The 24,480-nt window shown below is 39.7% G+C and overlaps 1 protein-coding gene across 6 annotated transcripts in view; it reads right to left on the bottom strand.

The window, feature by feature from the left end:
- Tenm1 (teneurin transmembrane protein 1) overlaps positions 1-24,480 on the bottom strand; it is a 786,931-nt gene that overhangs the window by 17,957 nt on the left and 744,494 nt on the right. For all 6 annotated transcript variants that reach the window (XM_048335936.1, XM_048335935.1, XM_048335937.1 and 3 more), the window contains 4 exons: positions 21,422-21,788; positions 19,347-19,857; positions 9,000-9,172; positions 7,605-7,840 (listed from right to left, as the gene is read on the bottom strand). In XM_048335936.1, coding sequence (XP_048191893.1) covers positions 7,605-7,840; positions 9,000-9,172; positions 19,347-19,857; positions 21,422-21,788 — 1,287 coding nt within the window. The remainder of the gene's footprint in view (positions 1-7,604; positions 7,841-8,999; positions 9,173-19,346; positions 19,858-21,421; positions 21,789-24,480) is intronic.

Raw genomic sequence — 24,480 nt, 5'->3', positions numbered from 1 at the left:
CTTTAATTTCTGCTGAAGAAGTCAGAAGGTGAATAAAGGATGAGCCAAACAGCCACATCAAAATTTGGAAGATGCACTATGTTTAATTTTCATGAAGTTATGAGAAGGGAGAGAAAAGTCACAGCTGATTTTAAAGTAGCTACTCTCACTGGTTTCAAGGTAATCAGGATTGGATTAAAATATTACTACATTAATTCCATAGATTTTTAAAATTGATACTTCTAGATTACAAATCAAAAGCTCACTTTTATTTGGGCATTGTCTAAAATGAACAGCATGTATCTTCAATCTTAATATTGGCTTCTGAGATTTCATTTGGAATTCTTTTGTCATCTTTTTTGCTTCCACGAAATTCTCCTTTGTCTGCCAGGCAAGAAAATCTTAGTGCCAGAAAGGATCTTAGGAGACGGCTCTGGTTTAGGGAGCCCAATTGCCAGGATTAAAATCTTGTAATCACTACTTGCTAGCAGTGTGGTTACTCTCCACCTGTTTTCTCATCTGTAAGATGAGACTAATTATATGAATCCATCTTATAAGATGTTATGAAAAGTAAATGAGTTAATGAATAGTAATACATATAGTGAGATCTCAAGAAATGTCAGTTGCTTTTATTATATTTATTGATGATAATAAAGATTATACCCCTTATATTATAGCTCCTTTTATGTTTTAAAATTTTTACTTATTTAATTTTGTGCCAGTGCTGGGACTTGAACTCAGGGCCTGGCATTCTTGCTTATTTTTTTTTCTGAAGGGCTGGTGCTTTACCACTTGAGCCATACCTTCACTTCCTATATGTCTCAATTTAGAGATGTGCAAAATCATTGGCACACTAGCTCTTTCTTAAAATTGTGTGTGTGTGTGTGTGTGTGTGTGTGTGTGTGTGTGTGTGTATGTATGCTGGTACTGGAACTTGAACTCTGGGCCTGGCCTCTGTCCTTGAGCTTTTTTGTTCAAGGTTAGCTATCTACCATTTGAGCCACAGCTCCACTTCCAGCTTTTTGCTGGTTAATTGGAGATAAGAGTCTCATGAACTTTCCTGCCCTGGCTGGATTCAAGATGAGATCTTCAGTTCTTAGCCTGGGTATTTAGGCTTACAGCCATGACCTTCTGGTGCATGGCTTAGGGATAGTTTTTGTACTCTATTAATTTCCTCTTGTTTAAGTAATTTTCTATGGATTATTTTATCTGTGTAAACCTATAACACATACTTAAAGGTTATACCACATTGTTTTGGGAAGAGGATAAGGGAGAAAAGGAGAGTGATTGGAATGCCTTGTGAACAAGTAAGAAAGTATAACAATGAAATTGCCTAATAAAATAGGGGAAAAATTCTTGGGGGGAGAGGGAAAGGGGGAGGGGGTAGGGGGGGAAATGAGGGAGGAGGTAACAAGTAGAACAAGAAATGTAATCACTGCATTTCATATGAATCTATAATCCTTCTGTGTTACACTTTGACAATACAGAAAAAATAAAAATAAATAGGGGAAAATTGTATAGAATTATTTCTGCTTACATCTAGGTGAACTAGTATGTGAAATAGGACTCACTTTTAGTTACCATAGTAGGGCTGAAAGAAGATTAGTAAAATAGTGGTTTCTATGATTTGATGGCCTCAGTAATTCCTTCTCCTGTAAATCCAATATTTCCATGTAGCCTCAAGTCCTGAAATTGCCTGTCTTCATGTGACTCCCTTGGCGGGAGACACTTATACTTGAGACTGAAAAATGCAGATGTGCTTTTTGAACAAACTAATCTCTAAAGCAGCTTCTTGTATAAACATTCACCACGTGAATGCTACCACCAAATTTGTGAAGAAGAGGGTTAAAATAGTGTGAAATGAGAATTCTAATTGAGATTATCCTGTAGTGGCTGGCTCTGTCAGCAAAGGCGATTTCAGAAGCTGAGGGAGATGCTAGACCCTTTTTGATGACCCCCTCCAATTCCCCATCATCTGACAGCTTGGGTTTCTGTGTTTCCGTTAGGTCTGTTTTTCCTTTAGAGCACAGGTCACATGTGAGTACTCCTATGTTGCATTTACTATCCTGTTGTACTGTTCGTTGTGCTATATTTTTTTATGCACCTCCTCCATTGTCACTGTTTTTGGTTTCGGTACCCTTTTGTCTTGCATGTAAGATTATCTGATTTGGAGAGGGCAAGGGGGAGCACAGAAACGGTGGAGAAAGGATGAACTAATTCAGCAGTGATTTTCACTGAATGTCACAATTTGGGGGGTCATCAATTGGGAGGGATAAAACTAGGAGAAAATGGGTGTGGGTGGGTAAACACTGTTCAAAAAGAAATACATTCATTACCTGACCATTCATTCTGTGACCCCCTCTGCATATCGCCCTTACAATATTTTTAAAATTAAAATTCATCCTGTCCCATTCTGTTATCTTTTATTTGTAAAGGCTTTAGTCTGTTATATTTTGCTTGTAAACACGTAAGCATCCCTATTGATGTTATGAGTTTGGTTTTAAGGGCTAAGCTTCATTTTTTTGTTGTTGTTGTTGTTGGTTGTGGGGCTTGAACTCAGGGTCCGGGAGCTAGCTGGCTCTGAGCCTCTTTGCAGTCAAGGCTAGCACTCTACTACATGAGTCGCAGTGTTACTTCCAGTTTTAGAGTGGTTAATCAGAGATAAGAGTCTCACAGGGACTTTTTTTGCCCGGGGTGGCTTTGAACCATAATTCCTCATATTTCAGCCTCCTGAGTAGCTAGGGTTACAGTCGTGAGCCATCAACTCCTGGCTTAAGCATCATGTTTTTTTTTTTTTCTTTTTATAAGTAAAAGAGGCTGCAGTTCTGGGGTTTTGCCATGACCTTACTGTTCAGTCTATAAGGTTTAATAAAGAGCTCTAGGATCCAATGCCGAGATATGTTTCATATGACATTCTCATCTGCAGACACAGCAAGGTGCAATTTGGTTGTGGTTTTTAAACCAGTTTGCTTTTACTGAATGTCCAATTCTTTTACAAGTACCTCTATTATTATCAGCACTCTAATTTCTCTATTGTCCAGGGAAATGTATTTATGGGAAGAGATTGATACAGCCGATGAGAAGATATATGGATTAAGTGCAAAAGTACTTTGCAAGGAAGATGATTCAAATACAATTCAGGTTGGGGGAAATGGATTTTTCAAATAAATGAAATTTCAGGATGTTAATGTGATTTATTTCACTTAATGGTGTTGGTGAAAGATAGCCCAGAGCTAACAAATTCCCTGGCTGCTCAGGCTGAGCAGAAGTTCAGGTTTCTCAACAGTTTGCCTCTCTCATCTTCAAGGGGATCTTGATATGTAAAAACAAATCCCTGATTATTGGAACAAAATAGCTCTTGCTGATCTTAAAGATGGGTCTAACCTTTTTTTTTTTATCTTTTTCCTTTCCAGTTAGAAGGTGTGGGGTAGGTGTGATAAGTAGTTATTTTGGAACATATAATATCTACCATCTTACCAAACAAGCCTTTAAATGAAACTGTCATTTTGTGCTGAACAATTAGTGTACTATGACCTGCTGCTACAGCACATTTACAATTACAATCACAATTTTGTGTGGGTTTTCAGAGAGGCCTCATTTTGTGCCATACAGTATGGGGACTCTCTGCCAATTGAGTGTCTAAAATTCTGCCTCTATACCTCCGGTAACCTTACTTGTCCATGATCTACAGTGGTAGCTTTTCTTTTCTGTTTTCTTTTTGTGTCAGCCCTAGGGCTTGCACTCAGAACCTTCAGAACCTTGTACTTTTATGAAAGGCTTTTTTTCACTTAAGGCTGGTGCTCTACTATTTGAGCTCCCTTTCACTTCTGGGTTTTGCTGGTTAATTGGAGATAAGAGTCTCATGGATTTATCTGCAGGTCTGGCTTTGAACTGTAAACTTCAGATCTCAGCCTCTTGGGTAGCTAAGATTACATACATGAGGCATTGGTGCTTATACAGTGGTAGCTTTAACTGGGGAAATAAATAATTCAGATAATTCATGGGTATTTGAAAAGCTTATTCTTTATTGATATGCTTACAAATGGGTCACTGAATATTTGATTGAGCAAAAGAGAAAGTTATCGTCAGTTTATCCCTTGAGGAGCTACCAGAAATGAAATAAAGTCAGTGGGGAGAGAGAACTTGTTTTGTCAAAAATGGATTCAACCTATGTTCTGAGAGAATACTCATCTCCTTAGGGATTGTATTCTGTGCCTAATCTGGGAAATGGAGGCAGCAGTACAAACAAAAATCTCTGTGAGTAGGATGCACAGGTAATCGTCTACTAGTTATTTGTTATTTGACCCCACTATTCCACACTTGAGCATATATCTGTTGGAGTATGAATCAGTATACAAGAAAAATCCCCACACTCCCATCCATATTTACTGCAGCTCTATTCACAGTAGCCAAATTGTGGAGTCAGCTGAGTTGTGCAGCAACCAATGAATAGATAATGAGAATATAGAATATGTATGTATATTTCACACAAAATTACTCAATCATAAAGAAAAATGAAATTACACCATTTATAGGAAAATGGATAGAATTGGAAGTGATCATATTGACTGAAGAAAGTAAAACTCAAAAAGCCAAATATCACGTTCTTGGTCATTTGAAGACCCTAGACTTAAAACTTGATGATGATTCGACACTAACCCAAAAGGGCGATGCTCTGGGAGAGAGAAAGAAGGAAAGTATGTTGAGATCTATTCATATAGATAAATACATGGAGGCAGCACAATGAAACCCAATGGTTAGAGAATGTGAGAAGGAAGAAGAGGAAGTGGAAGTATAAAGGAAAAGGTAACAAATGTTCAGAGTACACAATGCACCACAACAAAGCCCTCTCATGTTCTTAGTTTCTGCTAACTTGAAATTTTAAAAAAAGCATCAACAAGTTAAACAGTCACCCTCTGCATTTTGTCTCCTTCATGCTTTTCCCACCTGGAGGCCAGCCAGTTGTCGCGCACCACCCACACTTGCCAGTCCATTAGAGTCGATTATTTGTCTCTTTTTGTCAGCATTGAAATGAGGAGTCAGGCCCTGCCAAGGTGGCTCTACTGAGTGGGGCAATGATTTATAGATTAATTATTTTAAGGAGCAAGGCAGCAAGCACAGCATGATGCATTGGAAAGAGTGCTGTACTAGGCAAAGACCGGCATTTTAGATCTGGCTCTGATCTTTTAATAGCTGTTTGAATCTGGGCAAATCACTTAACCTCTCTGGGCCTTGGTGGCCTGATCTGTAAATTGGGAATAACAACAATTGATGGTTGTGGCAAACAAATAAAATCCTGGCTTTGAAGCCTTTCTGGACTCAATGGCACTAATTACATATAAAGGACTGCTATTGTTAGGTTTCTAGGACACGTACAGTACCATCACTTAGCCAACAAAGGGGTCCATCCTCCAACTCCAGAAGCTTGGGAGAACTCTAGAGATCACAGAGAGGGAAAAGCATTGAACCTGTTGCACTAATAATCTGCTCTGACACTCTGTCCATCTTTACCTTACAATGAAGAATAGGTGAATTTAGTATTAACAAAACACTTTAATCTTCAACACAAAAGTGCTCCTGGATGATTTTGTGGCCATTAGCTTTGCAACATTGAAAACAATTAGAAATCCAGTCTGAAGACTTATAGTTTCTAATTTCTTTCCACTATCTATGCATATAGAAGTAAGAGAACATAGGGTAAAGTTATCCTAGGCACTGGAAAAATCCCAGGTACGGATGGGCTATAATTTAAAATTCTTCCATCTCACAGTGTATGATTTGGTTTGTAATGTTCATTTGATGCTGTAAGGTAACAGAATTATGGAAGGGTCATTTGTTTAATACATTTTCTCTCTGTGGTGAACCCATGAGGTTGATAAGCCATTTACAAATGATTCTTACTTTGCTCTAGCACTATGCTTTTATTACACAGGTTAAAACACTAAGGCAGGTGTCACACTTGGGCAGTGCGTTTGAAGCCAACTTGGATTATATGCTGGAAACCTGTCAAAGACAAACAGCAATCTTTTGTATCAGTCCTGGGGATTGAACTGAGGGCCTAGGCTCTGTCCTTGAGCTTTTCATTTCTTAAGGCGAGAATTCTACCAAGTGTATAGCACATACTTTTTTCATACTAAACTATCAGGATGGTTTGACTGTTTCTGGAATGACATGGCTGTTTAATTGCTTGATTTTCTTTTTTCTTTCTTTTAATTTTTTGGTATTAGAGTTTGAACTTGAGACTTCCTGGAGATTTCCTATTTAGGCATTCTACAATTTGAGTAATGCACTAACTTTTTTGCTTTTTTTGTGCTGGTCCTGGAGCTTGAACTCAGGGCTTGCGCATTGTCCCTGAGCTTTTGTGCTCAATGCTAGCACTCTACCACTTGAGCCACAGCTCCATTTCAGGCTGTTTTGGTGATTAATTGGGGATAAGAGTCTCATAGACTTTTCTGCATGGGCTGGCTTTGAACTTAACTCCTCAGCTTTCAGTTTCCTGAGTACATAGGATTACAGGCCTGAGCCACAGGTGCCTGGTGCATTTTTACTTTTGTTTTTCAGATATAGGTTTTTTCATTTTTGCTTGGGCCACCCTTAGACTGTAATTTCCCTAAAACTGCCTGCCACTTGGTTGGTATTACAAATACATATCTCCAAACTCAGCTTGTTTTTTGTTCTTTCATGAACATTTTTTTTGGCCTGATCTGATCTCAAGAGGCATTTCCCTAATCTATGTCTCCTGTATAGCTGTGATTACAAATGTGTACCACCATGCCCAACCCAGACATCTCATTTGTACACCTGTAAAGTTACCAACTTTTTTATTATGCATGAAGAAAATGCAAGCGTTCTCAGTATCCTAGGCATGCTACAGATGCTCAGAGCACATTTGGCCTCAAGAACAGGGGTTTCCTCGAGCTGGCAGATGCTCTAGGGCTGCTACTGAATACTACTATATTTGGAAAGTTGGTCACATCATCTTAACATTGGTTACTCTTCCAGAAAGTGGTTTGGATAGAGACCTTTGATTAACAGTAGTGAACTGTACTTGGTAAAAACTTGAACACTGCTGAATTTTTCTTTTCCTGCAGGTACTGATGTCTCTATACTCCAGCTCAATCTTAGGTCTAGTTCTTCACCTCTCTGGCTCATCAGATGTATTCCTTGCCAAAATAAAAATATATTCAGTGACTCCTCATGTCCTACCTTGCTTTTGTCCAAATGTTGCCTTCTGATTCTTGTCCTCTATGCGCTTGCCTAATGTCTTCAAGAACCAATCCCAAATAGAAACCTAGGTTAACCTGGAAGAACAGGGCATGCTGGCATTGGTACTAGCTGGCTTCCTGACTAAACATACTTCTCCATCCAGACTTCTTTGGTGCTTGAAATTGCTACTGTTAGAGCATTTTAGCTGGCTAATGACAAAGAAAGCTCCTATTAGAATGCTCATTTAGGGATACTGAACCATTATCAGCCATTAGCATCCTCTCTTGAATTAGTATAATCATATAAGCTAGTCAGTCACCTAGAAAAGCTTTGGAGAAATGGGACTTGCAGATCAGTGAGGCTCTGCAGTTTCCAAAGAAGCCCATAAAGTTTCGTATCATGATAAGTTCATGCCTTACCCTCAGTCTTCTTTCAAAAGCTGAAATGTTGCCTTTGCTTTGTTCCTTTCTTTGCCGCCACTCAATGAGGTTTGCATTGTGCTCTCCAGGCAACGAGATGTTGCATTTGCCCAGGGTGGGGTTCACTGCCCCAGCCAGGATGTGGGGCTCTGAGCCGAGGCTGATCTCCATCCCGCTGGCAAAGGTGACTCGCAGTGAACCATCTGGACTCACCCGATAGGTACTTTGAGTATTTTCTGTATACAAAAGAACAAAAGACAAAGAGGGAGAAGAAAGGGGAAGCAAGGAAGAGACAAGTTTAGTTTAGGAAATGAATTTGGGGAAGGCATAAGCAGGTGAGGCACTGTGGGCATAACTGCCTTCTGGGCTGGACTACTACACTGACAGCAGAGATCCTCTACCTCCACTTGGATCTTGTTATTTTCACAGCTGGGGCATCTTGTTTTCTGGATAAAAGATTACTGCCTAACACTTCAGGCTGCTTTTTGTTTATCTTTTTAAAGCATTCCCTCACAAACTCATTTTGTGTGTTGCTGGGTTGACCACCTTAGTTTAATAAGCTGGGGATGAGTAGAATATGAAGTTCAATCCAGCATCCTTCCTACCTGGGGGCCCTGTCACAGTGTACTACAGCTCACAAAATCCTAACACTGCCCCCACAGCCGAGAGAGAGAGAGAGAGAGAGAGAGAGAGAGAGAGAGAGAGAGAGAGAGAGAGAGAGACAGAGACAGAGACAGAGACAGAGACAGAGACAGAGAGACAGACAGAGACAGAGAGACAGAAACAGAGACAGAGAGAGACAGAGAGACAGAGAGATACAGAGACAGAGAGACACAGAGAGACACAGAGAGAGAGAGGAGAGGAGAGGAGAGGAGAGAGGTAAATTGTCTGATTCCCTCCAGTTCCCCAGAAATTGCATCCAAATTATATCTTCTTTTTCCCATTTAAAACCTTTTTGTTTGCTTAGTATAGAATGAGCTTTTAATCCTCTTATTTCTCTTAGATACTTCCTTGGTTTGTATTCTGGTATGACTTGTTTATTGGTCCATGTCAGCACTGATCTTGAATGTTAAGTTCAAAAGGATGCTAGTATTTTCATAGGGCCCAGTTAGGCCTTAAAGGGCTTTACAAATGGCTGGATATTGGGAAATGACGTGATAAGAGAAGACTTGGTAGGAATTTAACCTCATCGCTCCTACAGAGATGTGACCTAAAGTGGGGCTGTGAACTGATCAAAGATGGGAATGTGCTTTTGTTTCAGCTCCTATTTCCGTCCTATTTTCCAGCTGAAACAGAGTCAAAGGGGAATTCTGTTTAATAATGGCATGCACAGGTTAGAAGGTGGCTGAGAAAATAGGTGCTGTTCTAAACAAGTGAAGTGGCTAACATTCTTACCTTGTTTTAGGATATATATGGTACTAGTTGCTGTCACGTTGGTTGACATGAGGACATTTTCACGATTAGAAGTATCTAGCTCCACTTTTGTCAGCTTCTCCAAGTCACTATGGAAGCTGCTGACCTCTCCAGTAGGAAATGTTGCATTGGTCAGGTGGCCCTCAGGGTCATATCTGAAGAATATAACCAATCCAAACTTTGAAGCTTCTTGCCAGTGATAACAGGTCTTTGCAACATAAAACTCACTTGGCAGCTAATAGAGTTTAACTTTGAGTGATAACAAGTTCTATTAACCTTGTTCCATAAGAAGTAAAAGGTCAGAGAGATGATTAATCAAATGAAGGTATTTTTTTGCAGCTTCTGAATTCTTGATGATTTCCTTGAGCTGTGCTTTTTTATAGAAAAAAATCTAGTAATGAATCACCGGGGTGGAAATCTGATTTATGAATCACGTCCTGCTGTGTGCAATGATGTTGCAGGGAGGCCTCTGCAATTCGGGTGGATCCCATTTAAATGTGATGGATTATGTTTACCAGCAGAGGGTGCTGTCGTCAAAGAAAAGGAGATGCCAAAGAGCAAAGCTGGAGCAGGCCAATAAACTGACTTTGCATTGTGATGGGAAAATTATAATTTGCTGCTGTTTAAGTTGCCAAATTTGAAATGAATGAATCACTTTTCCAACAAAATGAACAAGTACTGAGGATAATGGAAACATGTTCATTAAAACATGTTGGAGCCCCTTGATCTTGGTGTCACTTAAATTCTTTTGATCTTTTGTGTACATAGAGTAATAATGTTTTGTAATTTTGCTATATGTGTAAGAGGAAAAAATAATAATTACGTGAGATAATAGGCAATAACCTATATATAGAAATGTAGTCTAGCGAGTTTACTTTAAAAAATGAAAAAAACCCAGAATTATTGGCAATCTCACTGTCTTCCAAATGGAAACTGCTTCCCTGAAGGCTTTTGATGTGGAGTTGTTCTTTTATTGCCAATAGAACCATGAAAAATAAACACTTCATTAAAAGTAAAGACATACACTTGGAAACCCATTACTGTTTTCTTTTCAAGTTGCAAATTGCAAAATATTTAAGCACTTTTATTTGCTTTAAAATGTTAAACAATTATATTCTTTTTACCCCAAATGAACAGGATACAGCTCTACTACGCCCTCTCCCAACAATGGATGCAAAATGTCCTAGTGATACATTTTTAGTCCACTGGGATTTAAAGAAACTTAGTATGAGCACTTGCTGAAATTGTAAAACCTATACTACCCTTTGGTAGGCTGGGGAAAGAGGAATGGGGGGATAGGCCAGGTTTTATAGGCTTTATCTGAACTTGAGACTATACACAATGCTCCCTCCTTTAGTTCTGTGTGTATATGCTTGTGTCTGTGTGCAGTCAAAAAGCTACCAGTTAAAATGCTCATGCCTGCAAATATAAATAAACAAACTGCTCATTTGACATCACAGATACGTGGAGGTAGTTGTTTTATTGGGTGTCCCCTTGGTTTAAATGGATATCAGTCAAAATGGTTATTGTGTCACTACCATGCAGCTAAGGACTCATAATCAAAGAAAGGCCAAAGGGTGCTATTGTGCCTGGGGTTAATGACTGCATCTTTCCTCTGCCCACCTTGTTTGCCTATGGCCTGCTCTGGGGCTCTGCAGCTGTAAGAAGCAGGCCTCTGGCAAGAAATAAGGGCTTAAGGGTCCAGTCCAGTCCAGCCCTAACCTGACCTGCCTAGTGTTCTTTCCAGGGAAAGAAAATGTCTGCCTTTCTTCTCCCAAGGTATCAATGTAATTTTCTCCCTAGAGAGGACTTAGGCAGCATATAGAAGGAAGCTGGTGTGAGTCTTCCTCATAAGGGGAGTTTGTGATTCCAGCTTCCTGGATTCTGAGGCTGTTCTACACTTAGCACCAGTGACTTTGCCTCATTGCTTTCCCTCTCTAGATTTCCAAGGGCTTTCCTTCCCTCTTGGTCAATACCACTCTGTTATTTCCTCCAAGAAATCTACCCTTAGACACTAGGAATGTCGGTTTCCAATTGGCTTTCCCGATTCAGGGAAGTGCTCTCTTTCCCCATGGTACAGTTGCTTCTTTTATTTTATATGTGGTGCTGGGGATTAAACCTAGAAAAGATGCTGTATTCCTGGGCTACACCTTCAGATCTCCCTTTGTTTAAAAGCAACCTTCTATATAAAGGGGACTTCAATGGTTGCATCCAGTGATCAGAGCAATGTGACAAGATTAGATACCAATTGAGCCATCTGTGCTCAGAGGTGCAAGGGTCAAAAGACCCAATAAACCTTAGCAAAGCCATCTGGGTAAATCTGTTTTTCTAACCTAGTTACCCAGCTCCTTTTATGCTATGTTATAGATCTTCTTTTTCTGTGATATGTTTTAAGGCTTATTCTCAAGAGCACAGGTACATTTCTACATATTCTGTTGCTATCCCTGCTCTCCAAGTTGACAACGGTGCACTCCAAAAGGAAAGCTAGTGTGCTAGATAAAACTATAACTATCCAGTGAGATGTAGCTGGGAGAGCTGCTGCCCGGTCCTTTCCTGGCAAAGGGGACAGGCCTGTCCAATTGCCTCATTTTCTTTTCCACAATGAGATAGGCATCCTTAGTTCAAGCTGTCCATTTGAATGCAACCCTATCATAAACAAACATACCATTTCACAATGTACTCGTATATTCCAATTCTGCCAGTCCTAGTCCCAGCAGTCACGTCAGCTAGTGTCTGCAGTGTGGTATCTCTCATGTGCTCAATCATTTATACAGCTTGGTATCAAAACATACCAGGCCCACCTGTCTTTGGTGGGGTCATTTCCAAAGAAAGGATGACAGGCAAATGTACACATCAGTGGATGAGTTCCGCAACTTGGAAAGATGGCTCAAAGTGGATAAGAAAGAAGGGGAGTTGCCTTTGATTTCCTATGGCTTGCTTGACTCCCCCCTTCCCACCCTCAGTCATAGGGGAATACATCTTTCCAGACTGAATGTCAAAGAAACGAGTTTAATCAAAAAATTCTCATGTTATGTGTTTCCCTTTGGTGCTTGCTTCCTTTGGTGCAGAGCACAGAAGCCAATATGATTCCACGGATCCCCTCAGGCTACAACATGGAAGTAGCCCCCTTCTCCCTCCGCGCCGCCCCCCGACCCTGGCACCCCAGGCAACTAATAGCACTCACCTAAGCAGACATACAGTCTGACCGGTGAACTGTGCCATGAGGGAATGACTGTTTTCATCCTAGTTATCACAAGTAACTTTGGTAAGAAGAAACGTGACAGCAAGTTGTCCCTTCCTCCACAGATTTTTACAGAGATCCATGATAAGAGTTCCACAGAGCACCCACAATAAGTGTGCTCTTATCTTTTGATTGAGCATTGTGGGATGTCATGAGCTTGAACACAGGTCTGCTTGTGAGTCTGTGTGTGTGTGTTAGTATGTTCTACTGGAGCAAAGAAACCATTTGTAAAGGAAATTCAGAATCTATTCTTATCAGGAACTTATACTTTCATTGGGGGAAATTATATTTATATACTATTAAAATATATTTGGCTGGATATTTTTTTCATGAATAATAGCCTGATCATTCCCCAGAGGACCATTTATACCAGAACTATAGTATGCAGAGTAGAAACTATAAATTCTCCCACCTTTGCTTTTAAGAAAATATTCAATACAGCAGGAAATAACATCATTTTTGAAGGTAATAAGAAGGAGCCAGACCTTCTTTACACTTGCATGTCAGCAAACTGATGAACCTAATAAGGAAATACTGAATTTGTCTTTTCTAATCAAGAATTCCAGGCTTGCTATGATTCAGTTCCAAGCCCACAATGCCCTTCCATCTCAACTTGTTCTTCATTTAGAAACTTCAAAGGACTTGTGTACATATTAAGTGATGGGGATACAATGTAGAATGTAATTCAAAATCTAGTGGAGAACAGAAGACATACACAATATAAAATCCAATGCCAGAATATTACCATGAATTTCTGTAAAGAAAGAGCTGTAGAGGCTCAGAAGAGGTAAAGGTAATTTTCAGCAAGGCCCAGCAGAAGAGGAAGCAGAAGAGTGAAAGCAGGTAGTGTTGGAATCTGGGAGGACTGGTGTAGATTGGAGAGGGAGGAAGACGTGTGTGTGTGTGTGTGTGTGTGTGTGTGTGTGTGTGTGTGTGATGACACAGTGGAGTGTGAGTATATCTGGAGCAAGCATAGAAAGCTTTGCATATTGAGGGTAGGATGATCTGAGGAGTGATTTGGTATCAGTAGAGATCTGGAGGCAAAAAAAGCAATTAGGAGTCTGAAGCCTCCGTGTATGTAAGACAAGATGGTGGACTTCTGTCCTCATTGCCATTCATTGGGACATGTCTTCCTTACTAGAGAGTAAACTCACTATTTTTCAGTGGGCAGTGTCTTATTCATTTTTTTTTATTCTCAGAATACAAAATACTCTGGAAAGAGTCCATTTCCAGTACATATGTTTGTTGAATTAGTGGAAATAGGGTGCTGCCCATAGCAATGGCAGGTACATGTGAGAGTCAATGGGGTTACAGAGTAAACAGAATCATCACCGTGGATGCTGGGAGGCTACATGCAGCTTACTGGGATGTCCTGTGCACTGCAGCTAAAAGCAGGCATTGAAAAGCTTTCTTTGCTTTTCCTTTATTTCTGTTTTCTCCGACATCACTACAATTCTGTTTGCCTCATTCTTGAGCCTTATCAAGGACATAAAGCACAAACGCAAACATTGCAGGAAAGGTGTTGACTGTCTGTCTCTTGAAATACGAATGCGCAGTCCCCACCTGTATATTCTTGTTTACACGAAATGATTCACCTGCCTGTAGATAGCAGGGTGGACCCTGCCTTAGCTCCTCTTCTACTTTGGGATTATAGAGGCCTCTTTGGAAACATAGCATGCATTTGAATGGACAAATCATTACGGAAGCATTTCTTCATGGGGATCACATCCTGTTTGCATGGCAAATATCTCACCCAGGGACATGGCTTATTCACTTTTCCCCTCCTCCTTTCTGTTATTATCAGGGAAAAGGGGAATTCCCCCATTAGCCATTCTGTATAAAACAGCATTTGTGGAAGGAGAGATACACTAATAAAGTCCACGACTAGAGAATGCAGAACACCAATGATGAAGAGAACATACAAATGCAGTCTTCCTGAAGTAGAAGCACTATTTGCACAAAGGACCTGGGGAGCTTTCCATTCAGCTAGACTAGCAGCACTGATACAGATGATGCTGTGGCCTTAGTTGGGGATATTTTTCATTTGGTATAGCAGAAACCTTTCAAAAAAAATCCTAGTGAGAGTTGAAACCAGGGGATCCTCATTATTAGGCAAACACCCTACCACTTGACACATGCCCCCAGTCCTCTTACTTTTAGTACATTTTATAGATAGGATCTTGCACTCAGTTTTCATGACCATTTTTTTTTGGCCAGTCCTAAGGCTTGAACTCAGGCTGTAAGCACTGTCCCTGGCTTCTTTTTTGCTCAAGGCTAGCACTCTGCTACTTGGGCCCCAGTGCCACTTCTGGCCATTTTCTGTATATGTGGTGCTGAGGAATCGAATCCCGGGCTTCGTGCATGCTAGGGAAGCACTCTACCACTAAGGCACATTCCCAGCAGGACCATTTTTTGAATATGATAGTCCTTCCCTATGCTTTGCATAGGATCACAGATAGGCCTTATCAAACCCAGCTTGTATTTGACATAGGGCCTCATTAACTTTTGCCTGGGATGTCCTTCAATTCCGATCTTCCTGTGTCTACCTTCTTAATGGCCGAGATTAAAAGTGATTACAAACATTAGGAAAGCAAACAAAGGGACCATTGGTACTCTTGTAGTTTAGTTGGGAAGAAAGCTTGCCTACTGTGTGAGTTGTAGGACATTTCACTTGGATCTTAGATATGTCAGAGTCCTTAAAATTAGGGTCTGCTAGCTTGTGAGGTCAGAATGCCTGCTTTATTGCTCCAGCATTCACGCCTTGTCAGTCATCCCTTTGTTAAATCAAGTCAAATGGAATGAAGTGACTCAGTCATTTAAATAACTTTATATTACACAATAAAAGCCCTCACAATATCAATGCACAAGAGGCATTTTAAACTCCATTTTGATGATCTACTGACCAGGGTCATTTGGGACATTTCTCTTCTTGATAACTGCAGATAACCCACAGTGCAATGGACTCATGTCTTCACCCCTCTCCACAGCAGTTCTCTGTTTGGCCAAACTGCTAAGGCTTCTCTCTCTTTCTTTCACTGTCATCTCAGAATGAAAGTTCTATGGCCACCTTGGCAAACAATTTATCCTCTCTAGCTACAGAAACAAGCCTCCCACTCACCACAGATACCTATTATCTATATCTTTATTGATATATGCATAGGATATTTTTAGGAGGGCCTACTCGTGATCCAGCAAAGTCCAGCAAACTTCTAGCAAACTTTGCCCTACTCTGACAACAAAGTAGGCTCATGGTCATATTCCTCAACTTCAGAAGGACAAGGAACAACTTTCAGGGTGTTCAAAACTAGCTAAAGTATTGATGAGTCTAAGTGAAAGATGAAGACTATGGGAGGGAGAATCTGGCACACTGTAAACGTCAGGAAGTTAGAGTTGTGACAGGGACTTCTATTCAGCACCTGAATAGGTTGCTTCAGAATGAAGAGGGACTTTCTCCTCTCCATGGAAGCTATTTGATCATGAGGGTTTGCTTTTAAGTATATTTCTTGCTGAAGCAAAGGAGATAGGAGAAATAGCAAATAGTTGCTCCATCTCCCTTTTGATCTCATGGTAGTTCTCTATTCTTCTCCTTACATATTTCATATTTCTTGCTACACTTTTCTAGCCTTCCAGACATTTTAGAATTGCTCTTATAAGCCCAATGTTCCTGCTCCTTCTGTAGAGAAGTGAGGTAGTTGTGTAAACAGCCCTTGCACAGGAACTCAGAAAGCTGGACTCCAGATTCCACCAACTAGGAATATGAATGGAAAAATTACATTCTCATTCTGGACCTTAATTTGTTTACTTTTTTTCAAATTTTAATTTGTTTACTTTTGAAATGACTTCTATTACTGATTTGTGGTCATAAAACTATGATTCCTTCCATGCAGGTACTTGGTTTGTTCTCATCTCTTTGTGGTTTACGATTGCTACAGATAGCAGTGGTATCAGATGATACCATGTTAGTCAATGCTGGCCATGTCCTGATAATAAGCCTGGATGCTACTCAACTATGAGAATCCTGCTTAGCACAGTGTTTGCATCCTTATGTTGCCGGCAGAAAGCAGGCACACAAACTGATCTCTCAACAGTATCCTCTTCGCTATCTCTATTATCAGTTTTTATCTTCCTATTGAATCATTTTCATTAGCAAGCAAATATAATACATTAAAAAATTCCTTATGTTTACTCCATTTCCCCTGCAGCTTCAATCTCTCTGCTTCTCTTTATAGCAAAGCTATTTAAAATAATCCTTAACTGATTTGTCTCCAATCTCTAGCTCCTAGCCAGTTTCTTCTTCTTCTTCTTATTGAGATATAATTAACATACTACAAATTTATCATTTTAAAGGGTACAATCTAGTGATTTGGAGAATATTCATAACATTATGCAACCATTATCATCACTTCTAGGACATTTCCATCACCCTAAAAATAAAAATCTGTAGTCATTAACAGTCATGTCACAACCCTCCACTACAGCACACTCCTGTAAAATAGTCCTTTCTAGAAAGTAGAGACCTCAATATGGAGTTGTTGAAGCCCAAACTTTGGTATTGTCTTTGACTCCTCTTTTTTTTTTTTTTTGTAAATCCCACATCTAATCTATCAGTAAATTCTGATAGTGTCTAAACATATGCAGAATTTCTATACTTCTTATTACGCCTACTTTCTGGCACAAATCACTATATTTCCCTGGATTATTGCAATAATATCTCCACATGCCTCCACTGCATTCCTCATAGTTACTATACAGCTTGTTTTCAATTAAAATTATTTTTTAAAACTATTAGTTGTCCAGGTACAGGTGGCTCACACCTGTAATCCTAGCTATTCAGAAGGCTGAGATTTGAGGATTGCAGTTCAAAGCCAGCCAGGGCAGGAAAGTCCATGAGATTTTTATCTCTAACTACCAGAAAACTGGAAGTGGAGCTGTGGCTCAAAGTGGTAGACTGCTAGCCTTGAGCAGAAAAAGCTCAGGGACAGTGACTATGCCCTAGTTTAAACCCCACAACTGACAAACAACAACAACAAAACTACAAGTCAAATGACATCATGCCTTGAAGGGGTGACATTGATCAAGATGCATTGTATGCATAAACTGATAGGTTGAATTGAAACCATTTTGTACAACTAAAAGATAATAGAGTACTTTCTGCTAATAACCTAGCTCAGTACTTACCAGTTAGTAAATCTTTAGTGAGCAGTAGCCTTCACTACTCTTTTTTCCCCTTATATTTGTTTGTTTCTTTTTCTTCTTTATTGTCAAAGTGAAGTATAGATGGGTTACAGTTTCATATGTAAGGCAAGTACATTTCTTCCTCCCTCATTTTCCCCCTGCCTTCCCCTCCCCATTTTCCTCTCCCCCTTCCCATGAGTTGTACAGTTGGTTTACACCAAATAGTTGTGTAAGTATTGCTTTTGCAAAGGTTTGTCTTTTTATCCTTTGTCTCTTGATTTTGGCATTCCTTTTCCCTTCTCTAATTCCAATACATGTATATAGAGTATCTAGGGCACTAAGATCAGATACAGTGATAGCAGGGGTAAAACCACAGGAAGGGAATATGAGAGAAAAAAAGGGGTACGGTTTCACATGGCATGTTGAAAATAATTACAACAATGATATACCACTTGTTTCCATAACTTGGAGTTCATTTCACTTAGCATCATCTGATGTGTTCATATGGGCATGAAAAATGTGGTACATAGACACAATGGAATTCTATGCCTCTATCAGAAAGAATGACATTGCCCCATTCGTAAGGAAATGGAAGGACTTGGAAAAAGATCATAGTAAGTGAAGTGAGCCAGACCCAAAGAAACATGGACTCTATGGTCTCCCTCATAGGGAATAATTAGTACATGTCTAGGATAGTCATAGCAGAAGATCACAATAGCCAAACAGCAATGCCTCACTACTCTTATTAAGATGTAAGAGAAAAAATTTAAAAATAGAGGAAGACTTGCAATAGAAAAAAAAACTTGAATACTATTTTTTTCTAAAGGAAACCAGAATAGCTATCAAGCTCTTTTGTGTAAATGGCATTTCTTTGGGAAATGATCCAAAACTTTAAAGATGATTGTTTTGTTCTTTTTCTTTGGAGGCTTTTGTTGGGTAGGACATATTCTCTTCATATTCCATACTTATAAGACTAGCCACATTTGCTTGGTTCTTTTTAGTACCTCCATTTTATGCCATATTAATCCCTTGGATCATCCTCCCTTAATACATTAGTGAAAATGTAGCATTTTCCTTTGTGGAGAAAATACTTCCTGAGTGTTTGCAGTCTAGCTTGCTAAATGGATTGACTTACAACCAATGTTGTCCATGCTTTAAAAGGCAAGGACAATGGTCTCTATTTCTGTGTCATGACACTGCCTAGTAGCTTGCTGTCAAACACAGTTTGTGTTAGTTCTCAGTTAAAGTTATCACAGAGTTAGTCTGTGAGTGCCAAGATGTGCTGATTCTTTGACTTGTACAGGGCCACTAAGAAAGCCCAAGCCTGTACAGAAACATTTGGCTTCACATTTCTCAGAAACATTCAATGGAACGAAGTTACTCTTCAGCATTGACTCTGCAGAAACTCTACAGTGCTTTTCAGGCCTCATTTCGTATATTCTAACCTCTCTCTTATCTTCTGTAGTAAGTTAGACTGAGTTGGTTTGGAACATGCATTCATTTATTCATTTATTAAACCCCGCAGGGATCTATAAGTACCTGTTAAATCACACTGCGTTAGAGTTATTCTCTAGTTTTGTTATTTAAATGCAGTTTTACCTAGTCTTCCCTAGGTATTGTGTACATTTTTTGAGTACCTGGACTTCTCCATTCCTATTTCCTGCAGTGCCACGTTTCATTCCTTTTTTATTCATTCTATGCTTTTATTATTATCCTTCAAAAACTGCTCAGGAGAAATGGGTCCAAACCCTAGGAGTTGATAACATTTTCTCCTTGAGTATTTTTTTTTTAATTTTTTTGATTGTTAGGTGAAAATAGAATGTAATAGCCAGCAATTACTAAGCCATTTTCCTACTGTGATACAATTTCAAATAAAAATGTAACAAAGGGAATGTTAAGAATTGAAAACTTACTCATAAACAGTTGTCCATCCATTTTCATTACTTTTAGTAGCTAGAAGTCCCGTGTTTCCTGGGTAAGTCATCAAGGCCAGATTATAGCCTTGGGCTGACACTCTTTTCAGGACGCCATTGCTGCTTATGGTTAGCCAATATACTTGCCCGCCAGGTACCACAAGCCAAAGGGGCATCCCACCTGCATCACGACGAATGTGTACTGAATTGCCATTGCTGCTGGTGATTGCACCCAAATCACCTTCAGCATTGTAGGTGAAGTTATACACATAGTCTCTTGTTATCAAGTTCAGAGTATGCAAGTGAGTTCCATTGACAGTGAATTGGTAGAGTTCCTGATCGGCAGGGGAGGCAATCTCATAAAGGTTCATATCATTTAAGTGGGCTTGGTTCCTGCTGATGGTACGAATTCGAACATTCCCAAGATCTGCCACATAAAGGGTACCATCAGGTGACACTGCTAAGGAGGAAGGGGCTTTCATCTTTGCATCTTTGGCATAGCCTCCATCACCTGTGGAAGAAAGGCCTTGATTTTAATAATTGCCAATAGAAGCATTAGTCTGAACATGGCATAGACAGAAAGTACAGTGCATCAACAATCATTTTAAAGTAAAAAAAAATCAGTGGACTAACATTCTCTGCATGGTCTCCTTGACGATTTTGAAACCCATTATTCAAAAAATTGTAATTCTTGAGTCAGTACCACTAAAGATGAACAGTAAGATGTAATTATCTCAGTTACACCAATTTTATGAAAGCCTCGATCCTGCTGTTCACAATCTATTGTATTGCAAGATAGAAGAGCAAATAATAATAGGCACAAAAAACTGGCTGGAATTCCATGAGCCTAAAGACTGTCACTGCTTTTAGGATCTGTTTCAGGCCTTTTTTTTTTCTATTAATTCCCATTGTTACATTGTCAAAGTATACCAAATCTGTGTGACAATAATTCAGAACACCAAATTTGAAAACTAGAATTAAATAGTAGGTTTTTCTTGAATGAAAGATACAAATTGACAAAATTTCTATAAAGTGCATTGTCCAGGAAAGTACTGAAACACTGATCAAAAGTCATATTCACCAAATTGCTCACTTCTGATTTCACTGGCCTAACCAAAACGCAAGAATTAAGAAGACCATTTGGGACTGGGTGAAATTTATTTTTTAAGTTATATTTTATTAACTTGGAGTAGTTGTACAAAAGAGTTTCAGTTCAACACTTCAGTGTATAAGTATAATGCATCTTGATCAGTATCACCCCTTTCCTTATTCTATCCCATCCCTTTCAACCCCATCCTGGTTGAGTAGTTTAGAATTGCTTGTGGTAGTGTGGGGTATGGAGTGATTTCTACATCCCAGCAACAAATACATCTGTTGACATTTAGAAGACTACTATGTGAAATACCTATTCCATGTTTGGGGAGAAAGGATCTTTTTGCCCCTATTTCAATTAAAAGTAAATGACACTGTTGGTTGTGGCAAGAGTTTTAGGTGAAAAACAAACAAGGAAACATAGAATACATGTCAGACTGGTATCATGAAAAATCTCCATCATTGGACTTACTTTTGCCCATGTGTCACCAAAACAGTGTGTTGTGAGTTTCTCTAGGTCTCAAAATATACCTGCTTTTAATCTGAAAACCAGTTAGTCACCTAAGGAAAGTATTATTTTTCCCTTATGGCTTTTAAACCCAGTTTTGGTTTCCTAAAGCACAAATAATGGCATGCTCTTACATGTGTACAGTGATCGTTCACTTTTTAAGAGTAATTTTTTTAAATTATGCTCGCTTATCTTCAGATTGGTAAGGCGATAGGACAGGCAACTGTTTATCTCTATTTAACAAATAAGGCAAATGAGTCAGAAAGAGGTTTTATGATTCTTTTTCCCCAAGGATCACTCAGGGAAACAGTTGTCAGAGCAACTTTAGCTGATGTGACTCCTAATGCATGGCTTTCTCCACAAGGTCACACTATTGTTTATAAGGAAGCCTTTCGTTTTCCTTTTGAGTTTTCTGATGCACATTTTGCGTTTGAAAACAGAGAGGGGAAGTGGTGAATTGCTAAAAAGGTCATACCTGAAAAACAGTCACAGTTGGGATCAATTTTGCAGTCACAGTCAGTGGGGGCGCCGGCAATGATGGAGATCTCCCCATTGGTGGTCACTTGCTGAATGCGGTTTACTTTCCTCTCATCTGTTTCAGCGATGAAGAGCAGCCCGCTGTGGGAGACGCTGATGGCCCTAGCTGACTCCAGAGTAGAGTGAATTGCTACCTTGCTGACCAAGAAATGATCGATGCCGGGCACCTGACAGTGAATGGGGCGCCCTGCGATGATCCGCACGCGCCTGTTCTCAGAAATTTGCAGCACAATATTGTTATCCAAGACATACAATGAATTGTCCATGGGATTGACTGCAAGGTCTGTTGGCCACTCTAATCGCACCTGGAAAAAGAACAGAACACACACCATTAAGTTACCATATCTTTCTAGAGGCAGTTTTACCTTAAAGGAGAAACTGGCTTATTGCTTTCCCCTCCCTCAGATTTCAGCAACATCAGTGTTGCCTGACAGTGAAACGGGATAGTTAGTGACATGCTCTGGTAAATATATTTATTACCTAGGCCATTTCTAACATGGTGTAAAATGTTTCAAAAAATTTAGAGGGACCCTCTAGAGCAATGATTTTCTGAATGTTGTCTCAAGACTGGCAACAATAGCATCATTTGTGAACTTGTTAGAAATGCAAAATAAAATCCCCAGGTTCCTTCCTAGAATTATTGAGCAAGAAATCTTTGAGGTAGGGACCCAGCTATCTTTTAAAAATTTTTGTAAAGAAGGCTTCTAGGTAATTCTGAAGACCATTGCTCTAATTATATATATAATAGGACATATAGTTATTATATATTATATTGCTATACTATACAGGTCTCTCTCACTGTCCTGAGGAATCTAAATCATAGAAACTTTTGGACAGCAAGTTGCTGGGGAAATCAGATCTTACTTAACAGATTTGGGGACAAGACCTGCCATTAGCATAAATCTCACATCCATCTTGTGCATGAATATTACTTTGCACTTTTAGGTTGCTCACTTAGCTTGGTCTGGTTTATTCTATGTGCCCCTCCACTCAGAAAAGACATTGCATGTTTGATGAGTACCTTCCCTAGCATAAGCCTGTGCTGGGCTTTGGAGATTAGAAATGACTAGGACACAGCATCTATCCTCAAATGACTTGGGAAGAACCCTTAGCAATTATTCTCTGTGTTATAAGAAAGGGCAACAGTGAGGGTATGAGAGAACTTCATGTGGACAGGCAGTGAAGAATAGGATATTATCAGATAAGTACTTAAGTAGAGGCTGAAATGACAAGTAGAAGTGGAGGAATGTGGTGGAAATTGAGGAAGAAGTAGAGTTGAGGACAATTTGGATCCAGAGCAAGATATCACATGGCTCATCTAGGTTACCAGGAAAATGTTCCATAAGGCAAACTAGTGGGAGACAATGATGCAAACCCCTCCACATTAATATATTGACACCGTAACCCACAATGTGTCTGTATTTGGCCATAGGGCCTTGGTTGATGGAGATCATAAGGGAGATGTGCAAATCCAAAGGGACAAAGGTTTCTACAATAAGAGAAAGAGATATAAGAAAGGCATATACACAGATGGGAAAATATATTAGGACATGACAAGAAGCTGGGCATCTAAATGCCAAAAGGGAGCCTCAGGGGAAACTAGATATGCCAACACTTTGATCTTGGACTTCTAGCCTCAAGATATGTGAAGAAATAAACTTCTATTATTTAAGCCTCTCTGCCTGAAATTTGGTTGTGGCAGCCCTAGCAAAGTGATAGAGCAGGTAATGGAAGGAACTACACATTTAGTTTTATTCTGATAACTGTCACAAGCCACTGAATAGGTGAGACATTGTTGTATTTGGGTTTTAGAAGGGTTGTATTGGTTACTGCGGAGTCCACATTGGAGATAGGAAGGGAGCTGGGAGGCTTCTGCAGTGGTTCAGGTAATGGTTTATGATTCCTGAACTAGGATGACAATGAATGGCATGGATAATAGATGGATGTGAAACATCACAAAGACAGAGACATAAAAAGACTGGTGTGTGTGTGTGTGTGGGGATGGAGCCTGTGCCAAGTGCTATGCTAGGTACTGGGAATACATAGGCGAATTAAACACTCTTCCACTATAGTTCCTTTCCGGACACAAGACTTGCCTCAATGTCTGCCCTGACATCTTCTTGATAGTGACGATTTATCCCTGGGCACTTCTCTTAGAGAACAGTGTGCCATGCCACTCGACTTCACCATTCATTAGTTTTTATTTCTCCCCTTTTAGGTCAGACAGAAGCAGAAAGAATGTCCTATTCCTAGGCAAATAGTAAGAGTAATATAGCTATTCATTTTGGCTTCTAGTGAAAAAGGCTTTGTTTTTCTCCTGGACTCTGGAAGACTAGAAACAAGATGTAGGTTGTCATTGCACTCTGAAGAGGATACTGAAAGAGGCCTTACACGTCATTGGTAATGAAGTAGAAAATGACCAGGTCTGAAGTCTGTGATAATGCCTTTCTTTTACTTGTGTCTCATACGGAAAGACAACTGGTGATGTCATAAAAAAGAAAAGATTACCCCTGATGTCAGTTACTGATTTCAGTACCCTGGGTATTGTATATATGTTTATTGGTACTAGGGAAGGGAAGGGGAACATCAAAATGGAGAGACAGAGGGTAAAAGATGAACCCATACAATAAAACTATATGCCATAATCCAACTGTACAACTCACAGTGGCGGGGGGAGGGAAATGAAGAGGGGGGATGGAGGGAGAATAATGAGGGAGGAGGTAACAAGTTTGCTAAGAAATGTACTCACTGCCTTATGTATGAAACTGTAACACCTCTGTATATCACTTTGACAATAAATAAATATAAAAAAGACAAATATTACCTCTGACATTTTCTATTGTCCTACATGGGACTCTTTGCTCTCTCCTCTGAGTGTCTCCTGGATACTTAGAGACCTTGTCTATTTCCGCATCTCTCTGTACCCTCCTCCTCCATCCCCATATAAGCTACCCTTCTCTAGTCAATACCATATGTCCCTGAGCAGCTAGGAATTTG

This window comes from Perognathus longimembris, chromosome 28 (assembly GCF_023159225.1).
Source record: "Perognathus longimembris pacificus isolate PPM17 chromosome 28, ASM2315922v1, whole genome shotgun sequence".
NCBI classification, from domain to species: domain Eukaryota; kingdom Metazoa; phylum Chordata; class Mammalia; order Rodentia; family Heteromyidae; genus Perognathus; species Perognathus longimembris.
The sequence above is the reverse complement of the archived record's forward strand: the minus strand, read 5'-3'. Positions and strand labels throughout refer to the sequence as shown.